We start from the raw sequence: 27,710 nt of genomic DNA on the forward strand, positions 1-27,710 counted from the left end.
TCATCGCACCATCTCTATTTCTCTCAACACTGCCCTTATTTGTATGGCAAGAAGAAGAAGATGATGCCAAACACTTAACACTAAAAGTGCTGACAGCTGAGCAGGAACAAGAATCACTCTCTACCTGTTTAACACTTCAAAATATTGACTTTATAGCGTTTGTTTGGTGAATATATTATGCCGAATAAAGCCGAACGAGTCGTGAAAGGTTCTCAGTCAAAGGATAGAAATAACAACAACAAACTTGCAAAAATGGAGAAAAATTATGGATCATCTTGGTGAATCTAGTCCTATTTTTATTCCACCTTTTTTCCCCCCAATAGTCTTTATTTTATATTTGTAGACACTAATAATAATAATAATAATACTTTTATTTGTAGAGCACCTTTCAAGCCCAAAGCACAAAATGTTTTCCAATGAAATCCACATCATATACAACAGAATACACTGAAACATAAATAATTAAATAAAAAACAATAGAATGGGAAAATGAAGAAATAAGCATATACATATTCATACAGTTACATATGCACATACATACACATCAGCACACAAGCATACAAAAGACTATAATTCAGCTGATTGGAAAAGCCATTCTATAAAAGTGGGTTTTAAGACGGGATTTAAAAGTTGTGACAGTCTGCTGATCTAATGCTCATTGGAAGACTGTTCCAGAGTCGGGGAGCCAGTACTGCAAAAGCTCGATCACCTTTTATTTTCACTACAAAGAACAATTCAAACAATACATAGATAAACAATACATATAGAGGAAATACATGGATAAATTAAAACAAAAACAAACAAACATAAAACTAAAATAAATAAATAAATAAATATAAATAACAAAACATGCCATGGGTTTATGCAAATAAAAATAATAGTAACTTAAGTAAAAACATTAAAATGGGAACACAAAGTCATCGTTTTAGTAGCCTTTTTGTGTTTTGAAGATAGTCTTAATATAAAGTTCCATTTCTTTCTTAAAAACATTAAAATGAGGTTTTAACTCTTGCAAATTTGCATTTGTGAATGTCAAATTTTGCGACAATGATAATGACATTGATTAGAAAAAATTCTCTCTCATAGACTGTGTTGAACCTTACAAAACCACAAATAAAAATACTTTTTAACAGTAGAAGTTCAAAGTCACAGATAATATTTTCCAGGACAAAGATAAATCAGAATATCTTGCCACAGTTTACGGGTGTGTGTACATTTCCAGAACAGATGGACAGTAGTTTCAGTATGGGCATCACACAAAGCTTAAATCAATATAATTTTTTAATTTAACAAAAAATTACCTATAACTGGGTAACATCGATGAATGATTTTAAAGGTCCCATATTATAAAAAAGTGAGATTTTCATGTTTTTTTTATTATAAAGCAGGCTTGAGTCCTATATAAATACTGTGAAAGTATCGAAACACTCACTCCACAGGGAAATACACACAGCCCGTATTCAGAAACTCTGCATTTGAAACAAGCTGTCAGGATTTCTGTCCATTTGTGATGTCACGAATATACAATATTTAGACCCTTGACACAATTTTAAACGTAAAAATTCGAAATGTGTCCCAGTTTATTCCTGGTTGCAGTGTATGTGAATGTCATCAGCTGAAAGTAAGTACACATGGACCAAGCTGTTGCCTAGCAACGCAATTCTGTTGCAATTCTGTCAAAATGAGCTAAAACGGAGCGTTTCAGACAGAGGTTAAATACTGGCATATTCAAGCAGACAGTATGGGGTAAAATAAAGTTTTTTTTTAACATTACAGCATGTAAACATGTTCTAGTAGAAACACAAAATACAAGCATGAACCTGAAAATAAGCATATTATGGGACCTTTAAATTACACTTCTTTGACCATATTTAGCAAAAAGTCTTTTTGTAGGAGATTTCAAACTTTTTTCCGACATAAATTGTTTGCACGACTGTTCCACAAAGATATTTCAAGTGAAACAGAAACAATATGTCCACATGCAGTGGCTCAGTACACTCCGACACAGCAGGGGGCGATAATACACATTTACGTTTTAGTTTCCGATCAGAATAAATACAGAAGAAGCTCCTCTGCATGTTGTCGTCGGTCGCATTAACCTAAAGAAGAAGACAGATATCCCAGCATGCACTACTGCTGCTGTGTCCGACGTTACCAAACTCAGCAGACTAGATACTGTAAATGACTTCTGGGCAGTGAATCAGACCATCATCACACAGCAGATACCGTTTCCTCAGCCGTCTCCATCATGAGCGGCATGCGGTTGATGCTGGGCTCTGGGTCGCTGATCGGTGTTATGGGGCTCGGATACGGGATGTGGTCCATGATCTCTCCAGGAGAGGAGAGGCGGAAAGAGCTCCTCAAGGTGATTCAGCTCAACAGCAGCACACAGTGTACTGACAAACTAATGCTTACACATCTAAACTAATCTTAGACAAAGTGGTAACTTGGGTACTGTATACTGTTAATGTTTAAAAGCTTGTATTAATTCAATTCAAACATTGTAGTTCAGACTCCATAGCAATAAAACAATAAAATGAGACATACAAGATATAACCACAACAATTCATCCAATTTAAAAACATTCATGTATGTAACTCTATGTATTTTTCTGTGGGCCTATAAAATGTATATTTTCCTGTATATGTGTTTCAAACGTGGTCAAATCTTGTAGTTGTAGGGTGTTGATGACACAGTTTGACATGTTATAAGAGCTACACTTCCTCACCAAATGTGAGAAATATAAAAACATCAAGGAAATACAGACATAGGCAAAGTTGTTGGTACCCTTCCGTTAAAGAGAGAAAAACCCACAATAGTCACTGAAATAACTTGAAACTGACAAAAGTAATAATAAATAAAAATTTACTGAAAATTAACTAATGAAAATCAGCTGTTGTTTTTGAATTGTGGTTCAACAGAATCATTTAAAAAAACAAACTAATGAAACTGGCCTAGACAAAAATGATGGTAGCCCTAGAAAAGATGTAAAATAATGTGACCATAGGGACATGTTAAACTAAGGTGTGTCCTGTAAATAGCATCACAGGTATCTTCAAACTTGTAATCAGTCAGTCTGCCTATTTAAAGGGTGAAAAGTAGTCACTGTGCTGTTTGGCATCATGGTGTGTACCACACTGAACATGGACCACAGAAAGCTAAGGAGAGAGTTGTCTCAGGAGATTAGAAAGAACATTATGGACCTTCATGTTAAAGGTAAAGGCTATAAGACCATCTCCAAGCAGCTTGATGTTCCTGTGACTACAGCTGCACATATTATTCAGAAGTTTAAGGTCCATGGGACTGTAGCCAACCTCCCTGGACGTGGCCGCAAGAGGAAAATTTATGACAAATCGAAGAGACGGATAATACGAATGGTAACCAAAGAGCCCAGAACAACTTCCAAAGAGATTAGAGGTGAACTCCAAGGTCAAGGTACATCAGTGTCAGATCGCACCATCCGTCACTGTTTGAGCCAAAGTGGACTTAATGGAAGACAACCGAGGAGGACACCAAATCATAAAAAAGCGAGACTGGAATTTGCCAAAAATGCATATTGACAAGCCACAAAGCTTCTGGGAGAATGTCCTTTGGACAGATGAGACAAAACTGGAGCTTTTTGGCAAGTCACATCAGCTCTATGTTCACAGACGAAGAGATGAAGCATCCAAAGAAAAGAACACTGTACCTAATGTGAAACATGGAGGAGGCTCGGTTATGTTATGGGGCTGCTTTGCTGCATCTGGCACAGGGTGTCTTGAATCTGTGCAGGGTACAATGAAATCTGAAGACTATCAAGGCATTCTGGAGCGAAATGTGCTGCCCAGTGTCAGAAAGCTTGGTCTCAGTTGCAGGTCATGGGTCCTCAAACAGGATAATGACTCAAAACACAGCTAAAAACACCCAAGAATGGCTAAGAACAAAAGACAATGCAGAAGTCTCATTGAGAGTTACAGAAATCACTTGATTGCAGTGATTGCCTCAAAAGGTTGTGCAACAAAATATTAAGTTAAGGGTACTATCATTTTTGTCCAGGCCAGTTTCATTAGTTTGTTTTTTAAAATGATTCTGTTGAACCACAATTCAAAAACAATAGCTGATTTTCATTAGTTAATTTTCAGTAAATTTTTATTTATTATTACTTTTGTCAGTTTCAAGTTATTTCAGTGACCATTGTGGGTTTTTCTCTCTTTAACGGAAGGGTACCAACAATTTTGCCTACGTGTGTATATTTCAAAAGAATCAATTTAAGAACTAAAGGTTTTCTACAGCTCTCAGATGAAGAGAAATTATCCATCCTACTGGGGGAGGACACTAGTAGCTGTGAGCTGGTAGCAGTCTATGTTGCTGCCTGCCATAAACTGAGGGACAGGGACAGCTATCTGCACCTTCTTGTTGTTTGATTGTTTGTTAATTTGCTTCGTTTCCTGTTTATATCGTTGTTCCAACTGATTGATTGAAAATTCTTTTTTATTTTATTTTATTGATGTTAATGAAATGTAACTATTGTACATTTTCATCATTTGAATATGCTTTGGCAATATGTACAGTGTTACGTCATGCCAATAAAGCCATTTGAATTTAATTGAATTGAGTTGAGAGAGAGAGGTGGATGCGCCCAGAGCAGACAGATGCAGAGGAGAAATTAGCAGTGAAGTTGTCAAGTGGAAGTAAATGAACAATGTAGGTTTCAGTTTGTGTCCTTCAAGCTCCTCAAGACCAGCATTTGTGGCTGTGACCTAGCTCAGGTCTGTTTAAGAAAGTAAGATTAATTACACAATAGCACTTTACTGAGTAATCCAGAACAACAAATTGTTGAAACTAGTATTGTTGAATTTATTGAATTAAAGCAGTCCTCAATTATTTGTCTCAAATGTAGCTTAACCATATCTGTTTTAATAAAAGTGCTTGTGCATCTTACATGTGGCTTTGACTTACAACTGAACATTTAGCCCACTTAGTAGAAAATACAAAGCAGAAGTAGTAGTAGAAAATAGATATCGTGTATCGCCATTCAGCCTAAAAATACCTCTTTTTGGTCCATATCGCCCAGCCCTACTGTGGGTGACGTATTGCCAGTTTGATGTATAGTATGCAATTTGGGTCACAGTGAATTGTGTTGAAACGGCCTATAGAGTGCTGATGGGATGATTTTTGTAAGCCAATCTGGAAGTTAGCATAGCACTGGTTCCCTCGACAAAAAAACAATGGTATTTTTCCATTGGATTTTGGATCATTGCAGAAAAAAGGCTCTGTGGCGAACAAATGAACATCACTTAAATGGTTTTTGAAGTGTAATCGCCGGAAGTAGAAAGCTAACATTAGGCTATAAATGAACTGATACTGATGGCACTGACGGGGGCACTGTTTTAACAAAATACAAGTATCACTATGTGATATTGACACAATCTTTATTGACAGATTTATGTTTGTGGGTGGGAGTAGAACACACAAACGGGCGGTAATGGACAGACATTCTGGATTAAGAAAACTTGCTTTACTTTTCACCCTCTCTAACTGGGAATGTTGGTATTGGAAGTGGTTGAAGAAGTAGGCTACTGAAAACTGTTTTTGTTCTGAAGTAAATCTACTAATACCGCACAGTAAAAGCAGTAAAAGTCCTGCATTCAAATTTTTACTTCAAGGGAAGAGTTCAATTCTAATATGATGCTGGATAGTTTATTGAATATCATATTTGAATGGTTATATTTTGTTAGTCGAATTTGTAATGTAACTAGTAATATTTCTCTGTCAGGTAGGCCAAAATGTAGTGCTACAATGTTTTCCTCTGAAGTAGAAGTACACACTAAGTAGTAGTACAAGGACTTGTACTGAGTACTTCAGGATAAAAGGAGTAAGAAGAGTAACATAATGTAATATCTAAACATCATAATAAATCTATAGCTGTTTTGGGCACTTTTAGTTGGGGGCCCAGGCAGTTGCCTCTCGAACAGTAAAGTCTGCTCCTGCACAGCCAAGCATTCGGCCCGTTCTGAACAGGCATGTTTTGAACGAGCACTGCACTAGTACAAAGAAATTTAGTTAATATTTTCTTTTTTGTGGTGAAATATATAAATGAATTACATTTATCTTTCTCTTGCTTTACTGCCCATCAGAATCTGCCTGAATCGAACCCAATGAGAATGGAAGAGACAAGGAAGAGGAACGCTCTGGTGATGGAAGCACTCAAGGAGGCCGCCGAAACCAATGACAATGTTGCAAGAAGGTACGGAGGACCTATGAAATAGACAGGTCCTGCTCTGTGACCTGTTTGGAAAGTATCCGTGTATTGAATGCAGCTGGCATGCAGGGCCACAAACTGTTCAAATGAAGATGAACATTGTATTATTTTACAGGGAGATTGTTGTCTAATTTTCAGCTCTAATGTCTTCATTGTATGTGAAAAAAATGCACCACTGGATGTTAAAATTGTTAATTAAAACTCTCCAAACACAACCACATCTTTTCAGTCTTATTCTAAGCTTAGTGACGACCAGGACTTGTTATGATCAGGTCCTTTAGCATTGATGTGTTCGAATCCCACCTCTGACAGCAAGTGTCTTTCACTGAAAAAAAAATTATATACCAGGGATGTGTGCTTGCATGAATGTTCAATGCAGCGTCTCACCTGATGACGCTGCATTACGCCAAAAGTTGAGCCACAATATATCATTATGAGTGTACCATAATATACTATTTCATGACATATTTAATGTGCTATATAATGGTATTTAAAAAAAAATTCAATCAAACATGGCACTTTTTCAGTCAGGATGGCCGAGCGGTCTAAGGCGCTGCGTTCAGGTCGCAGTCTCCTCTGGAGGCGTGGGTTCGAATTCCACTTCTGACAACAAGTGTTTTTCGCTGGAACCGGTGCCTGTAACATGCAATTGGGTAATAAAAGTCAATAATTCTGTCTAAGTTTGGGGGGGTCAAGTGTGTGACAAAATACAGTATTACTACGTCAGCAGCAGCTTTTTTAAGCCTCTATATTGTCAACCAGTGTGAAGTTACCATGTCTTTGTATACAGTTGGCATCTGTGTTGAAGTCTTTCAAAAAGATGTCTTCAGTTGCCACTTGCCACATCCTCTGTGTACGTTTATCTTACTAAATTACATAAGTTAGCCTGTAAAGGTTGCTTGTTCATGTTATCTTCTTTTTTTATTGTACTATACCTTCTTCTCTGCATAGAAAACAGACATTGTGATATCATGTAAAAGACTGTCTAGCAAACCTGTGTAGTGGGTTAATGATACAATGGTTCCATGGTGTAATGGTGAGCAATCTGGACTCTGAATCCAGTCATCTGAGTTCAAATCTCGGTGGGACCTGATCTAAAGAAAGAAAGCATGGTAATTAAAGAATGCAACCTTTCCACATCACGCCTACACTAGGATTCAGGGAAAAAGGTCCTTGGACATTCAGTGTGAAAATAGTGCTTTGCTGCGTCCTACCGAGGAGTCAATTGGTCTTGACCTGACCCTGAAAGATCTCCAAATTTGAAAGCATTGACAGAAAGTGAAATGCTTTTGAGTTACATGATGGATGCATACTTTGAATTATGTCTTGTACTCACCATAAAAATGAGGGTTCAATGAGATTTGAACCCAGTTTGTTGCAGTTAGAGTCTACAGTGCTCATCATTAAGGGACAAGTATACTCCATCAGAAGTTCTGGTCGGACTGTCGACTAGCTTCAGAAACCATCTCCTCCCACAGCTTTCCGACGTCGGATGCGGGTGGGGCCAGAGTCCAATCACCATTTGTGTTTAGAAACAACACAGGAGGCTGTGTTGGTGAGAGCAACGGCATGATATCTGATACAAGACATCATGTTGGAGTAACAAAATGTATGCTTTGAAAGGTTTATCAGATGACACAACAGTTTCTAATACTCAGAGACAGGATTTTACAACCCTGGAACTTTATTACGGCAGCAACTATTTCATGTTTCGTCACAATGGGTGCGAAGTAAACAGTATAAATATGGCCTTGATGTTACAAAATGATCTACCAGGGATGTGCGCTTGCATGAATGTTCAACACAGTACCTCACCGGATGACGCTGCATTATGCCAAAAGTTGAGCCATGATATATCATGGCAGATTGCACCATGATGTACTATTTCATGACATATTCAATGTACTATATCATGATATCTTTTAAAAAACGTTCCCAAATACAGCACTTTTTCAGTCAGGATGGCCGAGCGGTCTAAGGCGCTGCGTTCAGGTCGCAGTCTCCTCTGGAGGCGTGGGTTCGAATCCCACTTCTGACATCAGTTGTCTTTTACTGAAAAAAGAGTAACCTACCAGGGATGTGCGTTTGAATGAATGTTCAACGCAGCATCTCACCGGAAGACGCTGCATTACGCCAAAAGTTGAGCCGTGATTTATCATTATGAGTGTACCATAATATACTATTTCATGACATATTTAATGTGCTATATCATGATATTTAAAAGAAAATTCAACCAAACATGGCACTTTTTCAGTCAGGATGGCCGAGCGGTCTAAGGCGCTGCGTTCAGGTCGCAGTCTCCTCTGGAGGCGTGGGTTCGAATCCCACTTCTGACATCAGGTGTCTTTTACTGAAAAAAGAGTGCATAGAAAACATACATTGTGATATCATGTAAAAAACTGTCTAGCAAACCTGTGTAGTGGGTCAATGATGCAGTGGTTCCATGGTGTAATGGTGAGCACTCTGGACTCTGAATCTCGGTGGAACCTGATTTTAAGCCTGAGTATGGGTTTAAGAATGCAACCTTTCCACCTGTGTCTTCAATTAGGAATACGGGTAAAAGGTCCTCGGGCATTCACACTGAAAACAGTGACTTGGTGGGACCATGTTGCTTCAGGTACCAGTGAGACCTGAAACAACCGAGGAGTCAATCGGTCTTGACCTTCACCCCAAAGATCTCCAAATTTGAAAGTATTGACGGGAAGTGAAGTGGTTTTTCTGTCTACCAATCCCGTGTAGTGTTCAGATATTTTATTGGTTCCATGGTGTAATGGTGAGCACTCTGGACTTTGAATCCAGTGATCCGAGTTCAAGTCTCGGTGGAACCTGATTTTAAGCTTGAGTATGGTTTTAAGAATTCAATCTTTCCACATGTTTCTTAAATTAGGACTATGGGTAAAAGGTCCTCGGGCATTCACACTGTGACTTGGTGGGACCATGTTGCTTCAGGTACCAGTGAGACTTGAAACAACTGAGTAGTCAATCGGACTTGACCTTCACCTCAAAGATCTCCAAATTTGAAAGTATTGACGGGAAGTATAATGGTTATTCTGTCTACAAAACTTTTGTAGGGTGTCAAGATTGCAGTGGTTCCATGGTGTGATGGTGAGCACTCTGTACTCTGAATCCAGCGAGCCGAGTTCAATTCTCGGTGGAACCTGATCTAAAGAAAGAAAGGAAACATTAGGATTATGGAAAAAAGGTCCTTGGACATTCAGTGTGAAAATAGTGCTTTGCTGCGTCCTACCGAGGAGTCAATTGGTCTTGACCTGACCCTGAAAGATCTCCAAATTCGAAAGCATTGACAGAAAGTGAAATGCTTTTGAGTTACATGATGGATGCATACTTTGAATTATGTCTTGTACTCACCATAAAAATGAGGGTTCAATGAGATTTGAACCCAGTTTGTTGCAGTTAGAGTCTACAGTGCTCATCATTAAGGGACAAGTATACTCCATCAGAAGTTCTGGTCGGACTGTCGACTAGCTTCAGAAACCATCTCCTCCCACAGCTTTCCGACGTCGGATGCGGGTGGGGCCAGTGTCCAATCACCATTTGTGTTTAGAAACAACACAGGAGGCTGTGTTGGTGAGAGCAACGGCATGATATCTGATACAAGACATCATGTTGGAGTAACAAAATGTATGCTTTGAAAGGTTTATCAGATGACAAAACACCTCCACAACAGTTTCTAATACTCAGAGACAGGATTTTACAACCCTGGAACTTTATTACGGCAGCAACTATTTCATGTTTCGTCACAATGGGTGCGAAGTAAACAGTATAAATATGGCCTTGATGTTACAAAATGATCTACCAGGGATGTGCGCTTGCATGAATGTTCAACACAGTACCTCACCGGATGACGCTGCATTATGCCAAAAGTTGAGCCATGATATATCATGGCAGATTGCACCATAATGTACTATTTCATGACATATTCAATGTACTATATCATGATATCTTTTAAAAAACGTTCCCAAATACAGCACTTTTTCAGTCAGGATGGCCGAGCGGTCTAAGGCGCTGCGTTCAGGTCGCAGTCTCCTCTGGAGGCGTGGGTTCGAATCCCACTTCTGACATCAGGTGTCTTTTACTGAAAAAAGAGTAACCTACCAGGGATGTGCATTTGAATGAATGTTCAACGCAGCATCTCACCGGAAGACGCTGCATTACGCCAAAAGTTGAGCCGTGATTTATCATTATGAGTGTACCATAATTTACTATTTCATGACATATTTAATGTGCTATATCATGATATTTAAAAGAAAATTCAACCAAACATGGCACTTTTTCAGTCAGGATGGCCGAGCGGTCTAAGGCGCTGCGTTCAGGTCGCAGTCTCCTCTGGAGGCGTGGGTTCGAATCCCACTTCTGACAACAGGTGTCTTTTACTGAAAAAAGAGTGCATAGAAAACATACATTGTGATATCATGTAAAAAACTGTCTAGCAAACCTGTGTAGTGGGTCAATGATGTAGTGGGTCAATGATGCAGTGGTTCCATGGTGTAATGGTGAGCACTCTGGACTCTGAATCTCGGTGGAACCTGATTTTAAGCCTGAGTATGGCTTTAAGAATGCAACCTTTCCACCTGTGTCTTCAATTAGGAATACGGGTAAAAGGTCCTCGGGCATTCACACTGAAAACAGTGACTTGGTGGGACCATGTTGCTTCAGGTACCAGTGAGACCTGAAACAACCGAGGAGTCAATCGGTCTTGACCTTCACCCCAAAGATCTCCAAATTTGAAAGTATTGACGGGAAGTGAAGTGTTTTTTCTGTCTACCAATCCCGTGTAGTGTTCAGATATTTTATTGGTTCCATGGTGTAATGGTGAGCACTCTGGACTTTGAATCCAGTGATCCGAGTGCAAGTCTCGGTGGAACCTGATTTTAAGCTTGAGTATGGTTTTAAGAATTCAATCTTTCCACATGTTTCTTAAATTAGGACTATGGGTAAAAGGTCCTCGGGCATTCACACTGTGACTTGGTGGGACCATGTTGCTTCAGGTACCAGTGAGACTTGAAACAACTGAGTAGTCAATCGGACTTGACCTTCACCTCAAAGATCTCCAAATTTGAAAGTATTGACGGGAAGTATAATGGTTATTCTGTCTACAAAACTTTTGTAGGGTTTCAAGATTGCAGTGGTTCCATGGTGTGATGGTGAGCACTCTGTACTCTGAATCCAGCGATCCGAGTTCAATTCTCGGTGGAACCTGATCTAAAGAAAGAAAGGAAACATTAGGATTATGGAAAAAAGGTCCTTGGACATTCAGTGTGAAAATAGTGCTTTGCTGCGTCCTACCGAGGAGTCAATTGGTCTTGACCTGACCCTGAAAGATCTCCAAATTTGAAAGCATTGACAGAAAGTGAAATGTTTTTGAGTTACATGATGGATGCATACTTTGAATTATGTCTTGTACTCACCATAAAAATGAGGGTTCAATGAGATTTGAACCCAGTTTGTTGCAGTTAGAGTCTACAGTGCTCATCATTAAGGGACAAGTATACTCCATCAGAAGTTCTGGTCGGACTGTCGACTAGCTTCAGAAACCATCTCCTCCCACAGCTTTCCGACGTCGGATGCGGGTGGGGCCAGTGTCCAATCACCATTTGTGTTTAGAAACAACACAGGAGGCTGTGTTGGTGAGAGCAACGGCATGATATCTGATACAAGACATCATGTTGGAGTAACAAAATGTATGCTTTGAAAGGTTTATCAGATGACAAAACACCTCCACAACAGTATCTAATACTCAGAGACAGGATTTTACAACCCTGGAACTTTATTACGGCAGCAACTATTTCATGTTTCGTCACAATGGGTGCGAAGTAAACAGTATAAATATGGCCTTGATGTTACAAAATGATCTACCAGGGATGTGCGCTTGCATGAATGTTCAACACAGTACCTCACCGGATGACGCTGCATTATGCCAAAAGTTGAGCCATGATATATCATGGCAGATTGCACCATAATGTACTATTTCATGACATATTCAATGTACTATATCATGATATCTTTTAAAAAACGTTCCCAAATACAGCACTTTTTCAGTCAGGATGGCCGAGCGGTCTAAGGCGCTGCGTTCAGGTCGCAGTCTCCTCTGGAGGCGTGGGTTCGAATCCCACTTCTGACATCAGGTGTCTTTTACTGAAAAAAGAGTAACCTACCAGGGATGTGCGTTTGAATGAATGTTCAACGCAGCATCTCACCGGAAGACGCTGCATTACGCCAAAAGTTGAGCCGTGATTTATCATTATGAGTGTACCATAATTTACTATTTCATGACATATTTAATGTGCTATATCATGATATTTAAAAGAAAATTCAACCAAACATGGCACTTTTTCAGTCAGGATGGCCGAGCGGTCTAAGGCGCTGCGTTCAGGTCGCAGTCTCCTCTGGAGGCGTGGGTTCGAATCCCACTTCTGACAACAGGTGTCTTTTACTGAAAAAAGAGTGCATAGAAAACATACATTGTGATATCATGTAAAAAACTGTCTAGCAAACCTGTGTAGTGGGTCAATGATGCAGTGGTTCCATGGTGTAATGGTGAGCACTCTGGACTCTGAATCTCGGTGGAACCTGATTTTAAGCCTGAGTATGGCTTTAAGAATGCAACCTTTCCACCTGTGTCTTCAATTAGGAATACGGGTAAAAGGTCCTCGGGCATTCACACTGAAAACAGTGACTTGGTGGGACCATGTTGCTTCAGGTACCAGTGAGACCTGAAACAACCGAGGAGTCAATCGGTCTTGACCTTCACCCCAAAGATCTCCAAATTTGAAAGTATTGACGGGAAGTGAAGTGTTTTTTCTGTCTACCAATCCCGTGTAGTGTTCAGATATTTTATTGGTTCCATGGTGTAATGGTGAGCACTCTGGACTTTGAATCCAGTGATCCGAGTGCAAGTCTCGGTGGAACCTGATTTTAAGCTTGAGTATGGTTTTAAGAATTCAATCTTTCCACATGTTTCTTAAATTAGGACTACGGGTAAAAGGTCCTCGGGCATTCACACTGTGACTTGGTGGGACCATGTTGCTTCAGGTACCAGTGAGACTTGAAACAACTGAGTAGTCAATCGGACTTGACCTTCACCTCAAAGATCTCCAAATTTGAAAGTATTGACGGGAAGTATAATGGTTATTCTGTCTACAAAACTTTTGTAGGGTTTCAAGATTGCAGTGGTTCCATGGTGTGATGGTGAGCACTCTGTACTCTGAATCCAGCGATCCGAGTTCAATTCTCGGTGGAACCTGATCTAAAGAAAGAAAGGAAACATTAGGATTATGGAAAAAAGGTCCTTGGACATTCAGTGTGAAAATAGTGCTTTGCTGCGTCCTACCGAGGAGTCAATTGGTCTTGACCTGACCCTGAAAGATCTCCAAATTTGAAAGCATTGACAGAAAGTGAAATGTTTTTGAGTTACATGATGGATGCATACTTTGAATTATGTCTTGTACTCACCATAAAAATGAGGGTTCAATGAGATTTGAACCCAGTTTGTTGCAGTTAGAGTCTACAGTGCTCATCATTAAGGGACAAGTATACTCCATCAGAAGTTCTGGTCGGACTGTCGACTAGCTTCAGAAACCATCTCCTCCCACAGCTTTCCGACGTCGGATGCGGGTGGGGCCAGTGTCCAATCACCATTTGTGTTTAGAAACAACACAGGAGGCTGTGTTGGTGAGAGCAACGGCATGATATCTGATACAAGACATCATGTTGGAGTAACAAAATGTATGCTTTGAAAGGTTTATCAGATGACAAAACACCTCCACAACAGTATCTAATACTCAGAGACAGGATTTTACAACCCTGGAACTTTATTACGGCAGCAACTATTTCATGTTTCGTCACAATGGGTGCGAAGTAAACAGTATAAATATGGCCTTGATGTTACAAAATGATCTACCAGGGATGTGCGCTTGCATGAATGTTCAACACAGTACCTCACCGGATGACGCTGCATTATGCCAAAAGTTGAGCCATGATATATCATGGCAGATTGCACCATAATGTACTATTTCATGACATATTCAATGTACTATATCATGATATTTAAAAGAAAATTCAACCAAACATGGCACTTTTTCAGTCAGGATGGCCGAGCGGTCTAAGGCGCTGCGTTCAGGTCGCAGTCTCCTCTGGAGGCGTGGGTTCGAATCCCACTTCTGACATCAGGTGTCTTTTACTGAAAAAAGAGTAACCTACCAGGGATGTGCGTTTGAATGAATGTTCAACGCAGCATCTCACCGGAAGACGCTGCATTACGCCAAAAGTTGAGCCGTGATTTATCATTATGAGTGTACCATAATTTACTATTTCATGACATATTTAATGTGCTATATCATGATATTTAAAAGAAAATTCAACCAAACATGGCACATTTTTGCAGTCAGGATGGCCGAGCGGTCTAAGGCGCTGCGTTCAGGTCGCAGTCTCCTCTGGAGGCGTGGGTTCGAATCCCACTTCTGACATCAGGTGTCTTTTACTGAAAAAAGAGTGCATAGAAAACATACATTGTGATATCATGTAAAAAACTGTCTAGCAAACCTGTGTAGTGGGTCAATGATGCAGTGGTTCCATGGTGTAATGGTGAGCACTCTGGACTCTGAATCTCGGTGGAACCTGATTTTAAGCCTGAGTATGGGTTTAAGAATGCAACCTTTCCACCTGTGTCTTCAATTAAGAATACGGGTAAAAGGTCCTCGGGCATTCACACTGAAAACAGTGACTTGGTGGGACCATGTTGCTTCAGGTACCAGTGAGACCTGAAACAACCGAGGAGTCAATCGGTCTTGACCTTCACCCCAAAGATCTCCAAATTTGAAAGTATTGACGGGAAGTGAAGTGTTTTTTCTGTCTACCAATCCCGTGTAGTGTTCAGATATTTCATTGGTTCCATGGTGTAATGGTGAGCACTCTGGACTTTGAATCCAGTGATCCGAGTTCAAGTCTCGATGGAACCTGATTTTAAGCTTGAGTATGGTTTTAAGAATTCAATCTTTCCACATGTTTCTTAAATTAGGACTATGGGTAAAAGGTCCTCGGGCATTCACACTGTGACTTGGTGGGACCATGTTGCTTCAGGTACCAGTGAGACTTGAAACAACTGAGTAGTCAATCGGACTTGACCTTCACCTCAAAGATCTCCAAATTTGAAAGTATTGACGGGAAGTATAATGGTTATTCTGTCTACAAAACTTTTGTAGGTTGTCAAGATTGCAGTGGTTCCATGGTATGATGGTGAGCACTCTGTACTCTGAATCCAGCGATCCGAGTTCAATTCTCGGTGGAACCTGATCTAAAGAAAGAAAGGAAACATTAGGATTACGGAAAAAAGGTCCTTGGACATTCAGTGTGAAAATAGTGCTTTGCTGCGTCCTACCCAGGAGTCAATTGGTCTTGACCTGACCCTGAAAGATCTCCAAATTCGAAAGCATTGACAGAAAGTGAAATGCTTTTGAGTTACATGATGGATGCATACTTTGAATTATGTCTTGTACTCACCATAAAAATGAGGGTTCAATGAGATTTGAACCCAGTTTGTTGCAGTTAGAGTCTACAGTGCTCATCATTAAGGGACAAGTATACTCCATCAGAAGTTCTGGTCGGACTGTCGACTAGCTTCAGAAACCATCTCCTCCCACAGCTTTCCGACGTCGGATGCGGGTGTGGCCAGTGTCCAATCACCATTTGTGTTTAGAAACAACACAGGAGGCTGTGTTGGTGAGAGCAACGGCATGATATCTGATACAAGACATCATGTTGGAGTAACAAAATGTATGCTTTGAAAGGTTTATCAGATGACAAAACACCTCCACAACAGTTTCTAATACTCAGAGACAGGATTTTACAACCCTGGAACTTTATTACGGCAGCAACTATTTCATGTTTCGTCACAATGGGTGCGAAGTAAACAGTATAAATATGGCCTTGATGTTACAAAATGATCTACCAGGGATGTGCGCTTGCATGAATGTTCAACACAGTACCTCACCGGATGACGCTGCATTATGCCAAAAGTTGAGCCATGATATATCATGGCAGATTGCACCATAATGTACTATTTCATGACATATTCAATGTACTATATCATGATATTTAAAAGAAAATTCAACCAAACATGGCACTTTTTCAGTCAGGATGGCCGAGCGGTCTAAGGCGCTGCGTTCAGGTCGCAGTCTCCTCTGGAGGCGTGGGTTCGAATCCCACTTCTGACATCAGGTGTCTTTTACTGAAAAAAGAGTAACCTACCAGGGATGTGCGTTTGAATGAATGTTCAACGCAGCATCTCACCGGAAGACGCTGCATTACGCCAAAAGTTGAGCCGTGATTTATCATTATGAGTGTACCATAATTTACTATTTCATGACATATTTAATGTGCTATATCATGATATTTAAAAGAAAATTCAACCAAACATGGCACATTTTTGCAGTCAGGATGGCCGAGCGGTCTAAGGCGCTGCGTTCAGGTCGCAGTCTCCTCTGGAGGCGTGGGTTCGAATCCCACTTCTGACATCAGGTGTCTTTTACTGAAAAAAGAGTGCATAGAAAACATACATTGTGATATCATGTAAAAAACTGTCTAGCAAACCTGTGTAGTGGGTCAATGATGCAGTGGTTCCATGGTGTAATGGTGAGCACTCTGGACTCTGAATCTCGGTGGAACCTGATTTTAAGCCTGAGTATGGGTTTAAGAATGCAACCTTTCCACCTGTGTCTTCAATTAAGAATACGGGTAAAAGGTCCTCGGGCATTCACACTGAAAACAGTGACTTGGTGGGACCATGTTGCTTCAGGTACCAGTGAGACCTGAAACAACCGAGGAGTCAATCGGTCTTGACCTTCACCCCAAAGATCTCCAAATTTGAAAGTATTGACGGGAAGTGAAGTGTTTTTTCTGTCTACCAATCCCGTGTAGTGTTCAGATATTTCATTGGTTCCATGGTGTAATGGTGAGCACTCTGGACTTTGAATCCAGTGATCCGAGTTCAAGTCTCGATGGAACCTGATTTTAAGCTTGAGTATGGTTTTAAGAATTCAATCTTTCCACATGTTTCTTAAATTAGGACTATGGGTAAAAGGTCCTCGGGCATTCACACTGTGACTTGGTGGGACCATGTTGCTTCAGGTACCAGTGAGACTTGAAACAACTGAGTAGTCAATCGGACTTGACCTTCACCTCAAAGATCTCCAAATTTGAAAGTATTGACGGGAAGTATAATGGTTATTCTGTCTACAAAACTTTTGTAGGTTGTCAAGATTGCAGTGGTTCCATGGTATGATGGTGAGCACTCTGTACTCTGAATCCAGCGATCCGAGTTCAATTCTCGGTGGAACCTGATCTAAAGAAAGAAAGGAAACATTAGGATTACGGAAAAAAGGTCCTTGGACATTCAGTGTGAAAATAGTGCTTTGCTGCGTCCTACCCAGGAGTCAATTGGTCTTGACCTGACCCTGAAAGATCTCCAAATTCGAAAGCATTGACAGAAAGTGAAATGCTTTTGAGTTACATGATGGATGCATACTTTGAATTATGTCTTGTACTCACCATAAAAATGAGGGTTCAATGAGATTTGAACCCAGTTTGTTGCAGTTAGAGTCTACAGTGCTCATCATTAAGGGACAAGTATACTCCATCAGAAGTTCTGGTCGGACTGTCGACTAGCTTCAGAAACCATCTCCTCCCACAGCTTTCCGACGTCGGATGCGGGTGTGGCCAGTGTCCAATCACCATTTGTGTTTAGAAACAACACAGGAGGCTGTGTTGGTGAGAGCAACGGCATGATATCTGATACAAGACATCATGTTGGAGTAACAAAATGTATGCTTTGAAAGGTTTATCAGATGACAAAACACCTCCACAACAGTTTCTAATACTCAGAGACAGGATTTTACAACCCTGGAACTTTATTACGGCAGCAACTATTTCATGTTTCGTCACAATGGGTGCGAAGTAAACAGTATAAATATGGCCTTGATGTTACAAAATGATCTACCAGGGATGTGCGCTTGCATGAATGTTCAACACAGTACCTCACCGGATGACGCTGCATTATGCCAAAAGTTGAGCCATGATATATCATGGCAGATTGCACCATAATGTACTATTTCATGACATATTCAATGTACTATATCATGATATTTAAAAGAAAATTCAACCAAACATGGCACTTTTTCAGTCAGGATGGCCGAGCGGTCTAAGGCGCTGCGTTCAGGTCGCAGTCTCCTCTGGAGGCGTGGGTTCGAATCCCACTTCTGACATCAGGTGTCTTTTACTGAAAAAAGAGTAACCTACCAGGGATGTGCGTTTGAATGAATGTTCAACGCAGCATCTCACCGGAAGACGCTGCATTACGCCAAAAGTTGAGCCGTGATTTATCATTATGAGTGTACCATAATTTACTATTTCATGACATATTTAATGTGCTATATCATGATATTTAAAAGAAAATTCAACCAAACATGGCACATTTTTGCAGTCAGGATGGCCGAGCGGTCTAAGGCGCTGCGTTCAGGTCGCAGTCTCCTCTGGAGGCGTGGGTTCGAATCCCACTTCTGACATCAGGTGTCTTTTACTGAAAAAAGAGTGCATAGAAAACATACATTGTGATATCATGTAAAAAACTGTCTAGCAAACCTGTGTAGTGGGTCAATGATGCAGTGGTTCCATGGTGTAATGGTGAGCACTCTGGACTCTGAATCTCGGTGGAACCTGATTTTAAGCCTGAGTATGGGTTTAAGAATGCAACCTTTCCACCTGTGTCTTCAATTAAGAATACGGGTAAAAGGTCCTCGGGCATTCACACTGAAAACAGTGACTTGGTGGGACCATGTTGCTTCAGGTACCAGTGAGACCTGAAACAACCGAGGAGTCAATCGGTCTTGACCTTCACCCCAAAGATCTCCAAATTTGAAAGTATTGACGGGAAGTGAAGTGTTTTTTCTGTCTACCAATCCCGTGTAGTGTTCAGATATTTCATTGGTTCCATGGTGTAATGGTGAGCACTCTGGACTTTGAATCCAGTGATCCGAGTTCAAGTCTCGATGGAACCTGATTTTAAGCTTGAGTATGGTTTTAAGAATTCAATCTTTCCACATGTTTCTTAAATTAGGACTATGGGTAAAAGGTCCTCGGGCATTCACACTGTGACTTGGTGGGACCATGTTGCTTCAGGTACCAGTGAGACTTGAAACAACTGAGTAGTCAATCGGACTTGACCTTCACCTCAAAGATCTCCAAATTTGAAAGTATTGACGGGAAGTATAATGGTTATTCTGTCTACAAAACTTTTGTAGGTTGTCAAGATTGCAGTGGTTCCATGGTATGATGGTGAGCACTCTGTACTCTGAATCCAGCGATCCGAGTTCAATTCTCGGTGGAACCTGATCTAAAGAAAGAAAGGAAACATTAGGATTACGGAAAAAAGGTCCTTGGACATTCAGTGTGAAAATAGTGCTTTGCTGCGTCCTACCCAGGAGTCAATTGGTCTTGACCTGACCCTGAAAGATCTCCAAATTCGAAAGCATTGACAGAAAGTGAAATGCTTTTGAGTTACATGATGGATGCATACTTTGAATTATGTCTTGTACTCACCATAAAAATGAGGGTTCAATGAGATTTGAACCCAGTTTGTTGCAGTTAGAGTCTACAGTGCTCATCATTAAGGGACAAGTATACTCCATCAGAAGTTCTGGTCGGACTGTCGACTAGCTTCAGAAACCATCTCCTCCCACAGCTTTCCGACGTCGGATGCGGGTGTGGCCAGTGTCCAATCACCATTTGTGTTTAGAAACAACACAGGAGGCTGTGTTGGTGAGAGCAACGGCATGATATCTGATACAAGACATCATGTTGGAGTAACAAAATGTATGCTTTGAAAGGTTTATCAGATGACAAAACACCTCCACAACAGTTTCTAATACTCAGAGACAGGATTTTACAACCCTGGAACTTTATTACGGCAGCAACTATTTCATGTTTCGTCACAATGGGTGCGAAGTAAACAGTATAAATATGGCCTTGATGTTACAAAATGATCTACCAGGGATGTGCGCTTGCATGAATGTTCAACACAGTACCTCACCGGATGACGCTGCATTATGCCAAAAGTTGAGCCATGATATATCATGGCAGATTGCACCATAATGTACTATTTCATGACATATTCAATGTACTATATCATGATATTTAAAAGAAAATTCAACCAAACATGGCACTTTTTCAGTCAGGATGGCCGAGCGGTCTAAGGCGCTGCGTTCAGGTCGCAGTCTCCTCTGGAGGCGTGGGTTCGAATCCCACTTCTGACATCAGGTGTCTTTTACTGAAAAAAGAGTAACCTACCAGGGATGTGCGTTTGAATGAATGTTCAACGCAGCATCTCACCGGAAGACGCTGCATTACGCCAAAAGTTGAGCCGTGATTTATCATTATGAGTGTACCATAATTTACTATTTCATGACATATTTAATGTGCTATATCATGATATTTAAAAGAAAATTCAACCAAACATGGCACATTTTTGCAGTCAGGATGGCCGAGCGGTCTAAGGCGCTGCGTTCAGGTCGCAGTCTCCTCTGGAGGCGTGGGTTCGAATCCCACTTCTGACATCAGGTGTCTTTTACTGAAAAAAGAGTGCATAGAAAACATACATTGTGATATCATGTAAAAAACTGTCTAGCAAACCTGTGTAGTGGGTCAATGATGCAGTGGTTCCATGGTGTAATGGTGAGCACTCTGGACTCTGAATCCAGCGATCCGAGTTCAAATCTCGGTGGAACCTGATTTTAAGCCTGAGTATGGGTTTAAGAATGCAACCTTTCCACCTGTGTCTTCAATTAGGAATACGGGTAAAAGGTCCTCGGGCATTCACACTGAAAACAGTGATTTGGTGGGACCATGTTGCTTCAGGTACCAGTGAGACCTGAAACAACCGAGGAGTCAATCGGTCTTGACCTTCACCCCAAAGATATCCAAATTTGAAAGTATTGACGGGAAGTGAAGTGTTTTTTCTGTCTACCAATCCCGTGTAGTGTTCAGATATTTTATTGGTTCCATGGTGTAATGGTGAGCACTCTGGACTTTGAATCCAGTGATCCGAGTTCAAGTCTCGGTGGAACCTGATTTTAAGCTTGAGTATGGTTTTAAGAATTCAATCTTTCCACATGTTTCTTAAATTAGGACTATGGGTAAAAGGTCCTCGGGCATTCACACTGTGACTTGGTGGGACCATGTTGCTTCAGGTACCAGTGAGACTTGAAACAACTGAGTAGTCAATCGGACTTGACCTTCACCTCAAAGATCTCCAAATTTGAAAGTGTTGACGGGAAGTATAATGGTTATTCTGTCTACAAAACTTTTGTAGGGTGTCAAGATTGCAGTGGTTCCATGGTGTGATGGTGAGCACTCTGTACTCTGAATCCAGCGATCGGAGTTCAAATCTCGGTGGAACCTGATTTTAAGCCTGAGTATGTGTTTAAGAATGCAACCTTTCCACCTGTGTCTTCAATTAGGAATACGGGTAAAAGGTCCTCGGGCATTCACACTGAAAACAGTGATTTGGTGGGACCATGTTGCTTCAGGTACCAGTGAGACCTGAAACAACCGAGGAGTCAATCGGTCTTGACCTTCACCCCAAAGATATCCAAATTTGAAAGTATTGACGGGAAGTGAAGTGTTTTTTCTGTCTACCAATCCCGTGTAGTGTTCATATATTTTATTGGTTCCATGGTGTAATGGTGAGCACTCTGGACTTTGAATCCAGTGATCCGAGTTCAAGTCTCGGTGGAACCTGATTTTAAGCTTGAGTATGGTTTTAAGAATTCAATCTTTCCACATGTTTCTTAAATTAGGACTATGGGTAAAAGGTCCTCGGGCATTCACACTGTGACTTGGTGGGACCATGTTGCTTCAGGTACCAGTGAGACTTGAAACAACTGAGTAGTCAATCGGACTTGACCTTCACCTCAAAGATCTCCAAATTTGAAAGTGTTGACGGGAAGTATAATGGTTATTCTGTCTACAAAACTTTTGTAGGGTGTCAAGATTGCAGTGGTTCCATGGTGTGATGGTGAGCACTCTGTACTCTGAATCCAGCGATCGGAGTTCAAATCTCGGTGGAACCTGATTTTAAGCCTGAGTATGGGTTTAAGAATGCAACCTTTCCACCTGTGTCTTCAATTAGGAATACGGGTAAAAGGTCCTCGGGCATTCACACTGAAAACAGTGATTTGGTGGGACCATGTTGCTTCAGGTACCAGTGAGACCTGAAACAACCGAGGAGTCAATCGGTCTTGACCTTCACCCCAAAGATATCCAAATTTGAAAGTATTGACGGGAAGTGAAGTGTTTTTTCTGTCTACCAATCCCGTGTAGTGTTCAGATATTTTATTGGTTCCATGGTGTAATGGTGAGCACTCTGGACTTTGAATCCAGTGATCCGAGTTCAAGTCTCGGTGGAACCTGATTTTAAGCTTGAGTATGGTTTTAAGAATTCAATCTTTCCACATGTTTCTTAAATTAGGACTATGGGTAAAAGGTCCTCGGGCATTCACACTGTGACTTGGTGGGACCATGTTGCTTCAGGTACCAGTGAGACTTGAAACAACTGAGTAGTCAATCGGACTTGACCTTCACCTCAAAGATCTCCAAATTTGAAAGTGTTGACGGGAAGTATAATGGTTATTCTGTCTACAAAACTTTTGTAGGGTGTCAAGATTGCAGTGGTTCCATGGTGTGATGGTGAGCACTCTGTACTCTGAATCCAGCGATCGGAGTTCAAATCTCGGTGGAACCTGATTTTAAGCCTGAGTATGGGTTTAAGAATGCAACCTTTCCACCTGTGTCTTCAATTAGGAATACGGGTAAAAGGTCCTCGGGCATTCACAGTGATTTGGTGGGACCATGTTGCTTCAGGTACCAGTGAGACCTGAAACAACCGAGGAGTCAATCGGTCTTGACCTTCACCCCAAAGATATCCAAATTTGAAAGTATTGACGGGAAGTGAAGTGTTTTTTCTGTCTACCAATCCCGTGTAGTGTTCAGATATTTTATTGGTACCATGGTGTAATGGTGAGCACTCTGGACTTTGAATCCAGTGATCCGAGTTCAAGTCTCGGTGGAACCTGATTTTAAGCTTGAGTATGGTTTTAAGAATTCAATCTTTCCACATGTTTCTTAAATTAGGACTATGGGTAAAAGGTCCTCGGGCATTCACACTGTGACTTGGTGGGACCATGTTGCTTCAGGTACCAGTGAGACTTGAAACAACTGAGTAGTCAATCGGACTTGACCTTCACCTCAAAGATCTCCAAATTTGAAAGTGTTGACGGGAAGTATAATGGTTATTCTGTCTACAAAACTTTTGTAGGGTGTCAAGATTGCAGTGGTTCCATGGTGTGATGGTGAGCACTCTGTACTCTGAATCCAGCGATCGGAGTTCAAATCTCGGTGGAACCTGATTTTAAGCCTGAGTATGGGTTTAAGAATGCAACCTTTCCACCTGTGTCTTCAATTAGGAATACGGGTAAAAGGTCCTCGGGCATTCACACTGAAAACAGTGATTTGGTGGGACCATGTTGCTTCAGGTACCAGTGAGACCTGAAACAACCGAGGAGTCAATCGGTCTTGACCTTCACCCCAAAGATATCCAAATTTGAAAGTATTGACGGGAAGTGAAGTGTTTTTTCTGTCTACCAATCCCGTGTAGTGTTCAGATATTTTATTGGTTCCATGGTGTAATGGTGAGCACTCTGGACTTTGAATCCAGTGATCCGAGTTCAAGTCTCGGTGGAACCTGATTTTAAGCTTGAGTATGGTTTTAAGAATTCAATCTTTCCACATGTTTCTTAAATTAGGACTATGGGTAAAAGGTCCTCGGGCATTCACACTGTGACTTGGTGGGACCATGTTGCTTCAGGTACCAGTGAGACTTGAAACAACTGAGTAGTCAATCGGACTTGACCTTCACCTCAAAGATCTCCAAATTTGAAAGTGTTGACGGGAAGTATAATGGTTATTCTGTCTACAAAACTTTTGTAGGGTGTCAAGATTGCAGTGGTTCCATGGTGTGATGGTGAGCACTCTGTACTCTGAATCCAGCGATCCGAGTTCAATTCTCGGTGGAACCTGATTTTAAGCCTGAGTATGGGTTTAAGAATGCAACCTTTCCACCTGTGTCTTCAATTAGGAATACGGGTAAAAGGTCCTCGGGCATTCACACTGAAAACAGTGACTTGGTGGGACCATGTTGCTTCAGGTACCAGTGAGACCTGAAACAACCGAGGAGTCAATCGGTCTTGACCTTCACCCCAAAGATCTCCAAATTTGAAAGTATTGACGGGAAGTGACGTGTTTTTTCTGTCTACCAATCCCGTGTAGTGTTCAGATATTTTATTGGTTCCATGGTGTAATGGTGAGCACTCTGTACTCTGAATCCAGCGATCCGAGTTCAATTCTCGGTGGAACCTGATCTAAAGAAAGAAAGGAAACATTAGGATTACGGAAAAAAGGTCCTTGGACATTCAGTGTGAAAATAGTGCTTTGCTGCGTCCTACCGAGGAGTCAATTGGTCTTGACCTGACCCTGAAAGATCTCCAAATTCGAAAGCATTGACAGAAAGTGAAATGCTTTTGAGTTACATGATGGATGCATACTTTGAATTATGTCTTGTACTCACCATAAAAATGAGGGTTCAATGAGATTTGAACCCAGTTTGTTGCAGTTAGAGTCTACAGTGCTCATCATTAAGGGACAAGTATACTCCATCAGAAGTTCTGGTCGGACTGTCGACTAGCTTCAGAAACCATCTCCTCCCACAGCTTTCCGACGTCGGATGCGGGTGGGGCCAGTGTCCAATCACCATTTGTGTTTAGAAACAACACAGGAGGCTGTGTTGGTGAGAGCAACGGCATGATATCTGATACAAGACATCATGTTGGAGTAACAAAATGTATGCTTTGAAAGGTTTATCAGATGACAAAACACCTCCACAACAGTATCTAATACTCAGAGACAGGATTTTACAACCCTGGAACTTTATTACGGCAGCAACTATTTCATGTTTCGTCACAATGGGTGCGAAGTAAACAGTATAAATATGGCCTTGATGTTACAAAATGATCTACCAGGGATGTGCGCTTGCATGAATGTTCAACACAGTACCTCACCGGATGACGCTGCATTATGCCAAAAGTTGAGCCATGATATATCATGGCAGATTGCACCATAATGTACTATTTCATGACATATTCAATGTACTATATCATGATATTTTTTTAAAAACTTTCCCAGATACAGCAAGTTTTCAGTCAGGATGGCCGAGCGGTCTAAGGCGCTGCGTTCAGGTCACAGTCTCCTCTGGAGGCGTGGGTTCGAATCCCACTTCTGACATCAGGTGTCTTTTACTGAAAAAAGAGTAACCTATCAGGGATGTGCGCTTGCATGAATGTTCAACACAGTACCTCACCGGATGACGCTGCATTATGCCAAAAGTTGAGCCATGATATATCATGGCAGATTGCACCATAATGTACTATTTCATGACATATTCAATGTACTATATCATGATATTTTTTTAAAAACTTTCCCAGATACAGCACTTTTTCAGTCAGGATGGCCGAGCGGTCTAAGGCGCTGCGTTCAGGTCGCAGTCTCCTCTGGAGGCGTGGGTTCGAATCCCACTTCTGACATCAGGTGTCTTTTACTGAAAAAAGAGTAACCTACCAGGTATGTGCGTTTGAATGAATGTTCAACGCAGCATCTCACCGGAAGACTCTGCATTACGCCAAAAGTTGAGCCGTGATTTATCATCATGAGTGTACCATAATATACTATTTCATGACATATTTAATGTGCTATATCATGATATTTAAAAGAAAATTCAACCAAACGTGGCACTTTTTCAGTCAGGATGGCCGAGCGGTCTAAGGCGCTGCGTTCAGGTCGCAGTCTCCTCTGGAGGCGTGGGTTCGAATCCCACTTCTGACATCAGGTGTCTTTTACTGAAAAAAGAGTGCATAGAAAACATACATTGTGATATCATGTAAAAAACTGTCTAGCAAACCTGTGTAGTGGGTCAATGATGCAGTGGTTCCATGGTGTAATGGTGAGCACTCTGGACTCTGAATCCAGCGATCCGAGTTCAAATCTCGGTGGAACCTGATTTTAAGCCTGAGTATGGGTTTAAGAATGCAACCTTTCCACCTGTGTCTTCAATTAGGAATACGGGTAAAAGGTCCTCGGGCATTCACACTGAAAACAGTGACTTGGTGGGACCATGTTGCTTCAGGTACCAGTGAGACCTGAAACAACCGAGGAGTCAATCGGTCTTGACCTTCACCCCAAAGATCTCCAAATTTGAAAGTATTGACGGGAAGTGAAGTGGTTTTTCTGTCTACCAATCCCGTGTAGTGTTCAGATATTTTATTGGTTCCATGGTGTAATGGTGAGCACTCTGGACTTTGAATCCAGTGATCCGAGTTCAAGTCTCGATGGAACCTGATTTTAAGCTTGAGTATGGTTTTAAGAATTCAATCTTTCCACATGTTTCTTAAATTAGGACTATGGGTAAAAGGTCCTCGGGCATTCACACTGTGACTTGGTGGGACCATGTTGCTTCAGGTACCAGTGAGACTTGAAACAACTGAGTAGTCAATCGGACTTGACCTTCACCTCAAAGATCTCCAAATTTGAAAGTGTTGACGGGAAGTATAATGGTTATTCTGTCTACAAAACTTGTGTAGGGTGTCAAGATTGCAGTGGTTCCATGGTGTGATGGTGAGCACTCTGTACTCTGAATCCAGCGATCCGAGTTCAATTCTCGGTGGAACCTGATCTAAAGAAAGAAAGGAAACATTAGGATTACGGAAAAAAGGTCCTTGGACATTCAGTGTGAAAATAGTGCTTTGCTGCGTCCTACCGAGGAGTCAATTGGTCTTGACCTGACCCTGAAAGATCTCCAAATTCGAAAGCATTGACAGAAAGTGAAATGTTTTTGAGTTACATGATGGATGCATACTTTGAATTATGTCTTGTACTCACCATAAAAATGAGGGTTCAATGAGATTTGAACCCAGTTTGTTGCAGTTAGAGTCTACAGTGCTCATCATTAAGGGACAAGTATACTCCATCAGAAGTTCTGGTCGGACTGTCGACTAGCTTCAGAAACCATCTCCTCCCACAGCTTTCCGACGTCGGATGCGGGTGGGGCCAGTGTCCAATCACCATTTGTGTTTAGAAACAACACAGGAGGCTGTGTTGGTGAGAGCAACGGCATGATATCTGATACAAGACATCATGTTGGAGTAACAAAATGTATGCTTTGAAAGGTTTATCAGATGACAAAACACCTCCACAACAGTTTCTAATACTCAGAGACAGGATTTTACAACCCTGGAACTTTATTACGGCAGCAACTATTTCATGTTTCGTCACAATGGGTGCGAAGTAAACAGTA

General features: G+C 41.1%; 1 protein-coding gene and 33 non-coding genes across 34 annotated transcripts; all 34 read left to right on the plus strand.

Annotated features, from left to right (window-relative positions):
* The first annotated feature begins 2,098 nt into the window (after positions 1-2,098).
* uqcc3 (ubiquinol-cytochrome c reductase complex assembly factor 3) lies at positions 2,099-6,456 on the plus strand. Its single transcript, XM_074637511.1, has 2 exons — positions 2,099-2,365; positions 6,117-6,456. The coding sequence occupies exons 1-2, from the start codon at positions 2,249-2,251 to the stop codon at positions 6,246-6,248; spliced, it is 249 nt and encodes an 82-aa protein (XP_074493612.1). The 5' UTR covers positions 2,099-2,248; the 3' UTR covers positions 6,249-6,456.
* A 311-nt stretch (positions 6,457-6,767) lies between these two features.
* trnal-cag (transfer RNA leucine (anticodon CAG)) lies at positions 6,768-6,850 on the plus strand. Its single transcript has one exon. It is a non-coding gene; the product is annotated as a tRNA-Leu (tRNA).
* A 1,346-nt stretch (positions 6,851-8,196) lies between these two features.
* On the plus strand, positions 8,197-8,279 carry trnal-cag (transfer RNA leucine (anticodon CAG)). Its single transcript has one exon. It is a non-coding gene; the product is annotated as a tRNA-Leu (tRNA).
* A 215-nt stretch (positions 8,280-8,494) lies between these two features.
* Positions 8,495-8,577, plus strand: trnal-cag (transfer RNA leucine (anticodon CAG)). Its single transcript has one exon. It is a non-coding gene; the product is annotated as a tRNA-Leu (tRNA).
* Positions 8,578-8,997: 420 nt separating this feature from the next.
* On the plus strand, positions 8,998-9,069 carry trnaq-uug (transfer RNA glutamine (anticodon UUG)). Its single transcript has one exon. It is a non-coding gene; the product is annotated as a tRNA-Gln (tRNA).
* Positions 9,070-10,240: 1,171 nt separating this feature from the next.
* trnal-cag (transfer RNA leucine (anticodon CAG)) lies at positions 10,241-10,323 on the plus strand. The gene has a single exon. It is a non-coding gene; the product is annotated as a tRNA-Leu (tRNA).
* A 215-nt stretch (positions 10,324-10,538) lies between these two features.
* On the plus strand, positions 10,539-10,621 carry trnal-cag (transfer RNA leucine (anticodon CAG)). The gene has a single exon. It is a non-coding gene; the product is annotated as a tRNA-Leu (tRNA).
* Positions 10,622-11,057: 436 nt separating this feature from the next.
* On the plus strand, positions 11,058-11,129 carry trnaq-uug (transfer RNA glutamine (anticodon UUG)). The gene has a single exon. It is a non-coding gene; the product is annotated as a tRNA-Gln (tRNA).
* A 1,171-nt stretch (positions 11,130-12,300) lies between these two features.
* On the plus strand, positions 12,301-12,383 carry trnal-cag (transfer RNA leucine (anticodon CAG)). Its single transcript has one exon. It is a non-coding gene; the product is annotated as a tRNA-Leu (tRNA).
* A 215-nt stretch (positions 12,384-12,598) lies between these two features.
* trnal-cag (transfer RNA leucine (anticodon CAG)) lies at positions 12,599-12,681 on the plus strand. The gene has a single exon. It is a non-coding gene; the product is annotated as a tRNA-Leu (tRNA).
* A 420-nt stretch (positions 12,682-13,101) lies between these two features.
* On the plus strand, positions 13,102-13,173 carry trnaq-uug (transfer RNA glutamine (anticodon UUG)). Its single transcript has one exon. It is a non-coding gene; the product is annotated as a tRNA-Gln (tRNA).
* A 1,171-nt stretch (positions 13,174-14,344) lies between these two features.
* On the plus strand, positions 14,345-14,427 carry trnal-cag (transfer RNA leucine (anticodon CAG)). Its single transcript has one exon. It is a non-coding gene; the product is annotated as a tRNA-Leu (tRNA).
* A 217-nt stretch (positions 14,428-14,644) lies between these two features.
* On the plus strand, positions 14,645-14,727 carry trnal-cag (transfer RNA leucine (anticodon CAG)). The gene has a single exon. It is a non-coding gene; the product is annotated as a tRNA-Leu (tRNA).
* A 420-nt stretch (positions 14,728-15,147) lies between these two features.
* Positions 15,148-15,219, plus strand: trnaq-uug (transfer RNA glutamine (anticodon UUG)). The gene has a single exon. It is a non-coding gene; the product is annotated as a tRNA-Gln (tRNA).
* A 1,171-nt stretch (positions 15,220-16,390) lies between these two features.
* Positions 16,391-16,473, plus strand: trnal-cag (transfer RNA leucine (anticodon CAG)). Its single transcript has one exon. It is a non-coding gene; the product is annotated as a tRNA-Leu (tRNA).
* A 217-nt stretch (positions 16,474-16,690) lies between these two features.
* trnal-cag (transfer RNA leucine (anticodon CAG)) lies at positions 16,691-16,773 on the plus strand. Its single transcript has one exon. It is a non-coding gene; the product is annotated as a tRNA-Leu (tRNA).
* A 420-nt stretch (positions 16,774-17,193) lies between these two features.
* On the plus strand, positions 17,194-17,265 carry trnaq-uug (transfer RNA glutamine (anticodon UUG)). Its single transcript has one exon. It is a non-coding gene; the product is annotated as a tRNA-Gln (tRNA).
* A 1,171-nt stretch (positions 17,266-18,436) lies between these two features.
* trnal-cag (transfer RNA leucine (anticodon CAG)) lies at positions 18,437-18,519 on the plus strand. The gene has a single exon. It is a non-coding gene; the product is annotated as a tRNA-Leu (tRNA).
* A 217-nt stretch (positions 18,520-18,736) lies between these two features.
* On the plus strand, positions 18,737-18,819 carry trnal-cag (transfer RNA leucine (anticodon CAG)). The gene has a single exon. It is a non-coding gene; the product is annotated as a tRNA-Leu (tRNA).
* A 420-nt stretch (positions 18,820-19,239) lies between these two features.
* Positions 19,240-19,311, plus strand: trnaq-uug (transfer RNA glutamine (anticodon UUG)). The gene has a single exon. It is a non-coding gene; the product is annotated as a tRNA-Gln (tRNA).
* Positions 19,312-20,482: 1,171 nt separating this feature from the next.
* Positions 20,483-20,565, plus strand: trnal-cag (transfer RNA leucine (anticodon CAG)). The gene has a single exon. It is a non-coding gene; the product is annotated as a tRNA-Leu (tRNA).
* Positions 20,566-20,782: 217 nt separating this feature from the next.
* On the plus strand, positions 20,783-20,865 carry trnal-cag (transfer RNA leucine (anticodon CAG)). Its single transcript has one exon. It is a non-coding gene; the product is annotated as a tRNA-Leu (tRNA).
* A 101-nt stretch (positions 20,866-20,966) lies between these two features.
* On the plus strand, positions 20,967-21,038 carry trnaq-cug (transfer RNA glutamine (anticodon CUG)). Its single transcript has one exon. It is a non-coding gene; the product is annotated as a tRNA-Gln (tRNA).
* Positions 21,039-21,305: 267 nt separating this feature from the next.
* trnaq-uug (transfer RNA glutamine (anticodon UUG)) lies at positions 21,306-21,377 on the plus strand. Its single transcript has one exon. It is a non-coding gene; the product is annotated as a tRNA-Gln (tRNA).
* Positions 21,378-21,976: 599 nt separating this feature from the next.
* On the plus strand, positions 21,977-22,048 carry trnaq-uug (transfer RNA glutamine (anticodon UUG)). Its single transcript has one exon. It is a non-coding gene; the product is annotated as a tRNA-Gln (tRNA).
* A 599-nt stretch (positions 22,049-22,647) lies between these two features.
* Positions 22,648-22,719, plus strand: trnaq-uug (transfer RNA glutamine (anticodon UUG)). Its single transcript has one exon. It is a non-coding gene; the product is annotated as a tRNA-Gln (tRNA).
* A 590-nt stretch (positions 22,720-23,309) lies between these two features.
* Positions 23,310-23,381, plus strand: trnaq-uug (transfer RNA glutamine (anticodon UUG)). Its single transcript has one exon. It is a non-coding gene; the product is annotated as a tRNA-Gln (tRNA).
* Positions 23,382-23,980: 599 nt separating this feature from the next.
* On the plus strand, positions 23,981-24,052 carry trnaq-uug (transfer RNA glutamine (anticodon UUG)). The gene has a single exon. It is a non-coding gene; the product is annotated as a tRNA-Gln (tRNA).
* Positions 24,053-24,651: 599 nt separating this feature from the next.
* trnaq-cug (transfer RNA glutamine (anticodon CUG)) lies at positions 24,652-24,723 on the plus strand. Its single transcript has one exon. It is a non-coding gene; the product is annotated as a tRNA-Gln (tRNA).
* Positions 24,724-25,562: 839 nt separating this feature from the next.
* On the plus strand, positions 25,563-25,645 carry trnal-cag (transfer RNA leucine (anticodon CAG)). The gene has a single exon. It is a non-coding gene; the product is annotated as a tRNA-Leu (tRNA).
* A 216-nt stretch (positions 25,646-25,861) lies between these two features.
* trnal-cag (transfer RNA leucine (anticodon CAG)) lies at positions 25,862-25,944 on the plus strand. The gene has a single exon. It is a non-coding gene; the product is annotated as a tRNA-Leu (tRNA).
* Positions 25,945-26,159: 215 nt separating this feature from the next.
* On the plus strand, positions 26,160-26,242 carry trnal-cag (transfer RNA leucine (anticodon CAG)). Its single transcript has one exon. It is a non-coding gene; the product is annotated as a tRNA-Leu (tRNA).
* A 101-nt stretch (positions 26,243-26,343) lies between these two features.
* trnaq-cug (transfer RNA glutamine (anticodon CUG)) lies at positions 26,344-26,415 on the plus strand. The gene has a single exon. It is a non-coding gene; the product is annotated as a tRNA-Gln (tRNA).
* Positions 26,416-26,682: 267 nt separating this feature from the next.
* Positions 26,683-26,754, plus strand: trnaq-uug (transfer RNA glutamine (anticodon UUG)). Its single transcript has one exon. It is a non-coding gene; the product is annotated as a tRNA-Gln (tRNA).
* The last annotated feature ends 956 nt before the right edge of the window (positions 26,755-27,710 follow it).

Source organism: Sebastes fasciatus, chromosome 6, assembly GCF_043250625.1.
Source record: "Sebastes fasciatus isolate fSebFas1 chromosome 6, fSebFas1.pri, whole genome shotgun sequence".
Taxonomy (NCBI): domain Eukaryota; kingdom Metazoa; phylum Chordata; class Actinopteri; order Perciformes; family Sebastidae; genus Sebastes; species Sebastes fasciatus.

Excerpts from the sequence above, each read along its gene's own strand:
- uqcc3 (XM_074637511.1), top strand. The coding sequence starts at position 2,249 with ATGAGCGGCATGCGGTTGATGCTGGGCTCTGGGTCGCTGATCGGTGTT. Across the intron at positions 2,366-6,116 it reads GGCGGAAAGAGCTCCTCAAG|AATCTGCCTGAATCGAACCC; the intron begins GTGATTCAGCTC and ends ACTGCCCATCAG.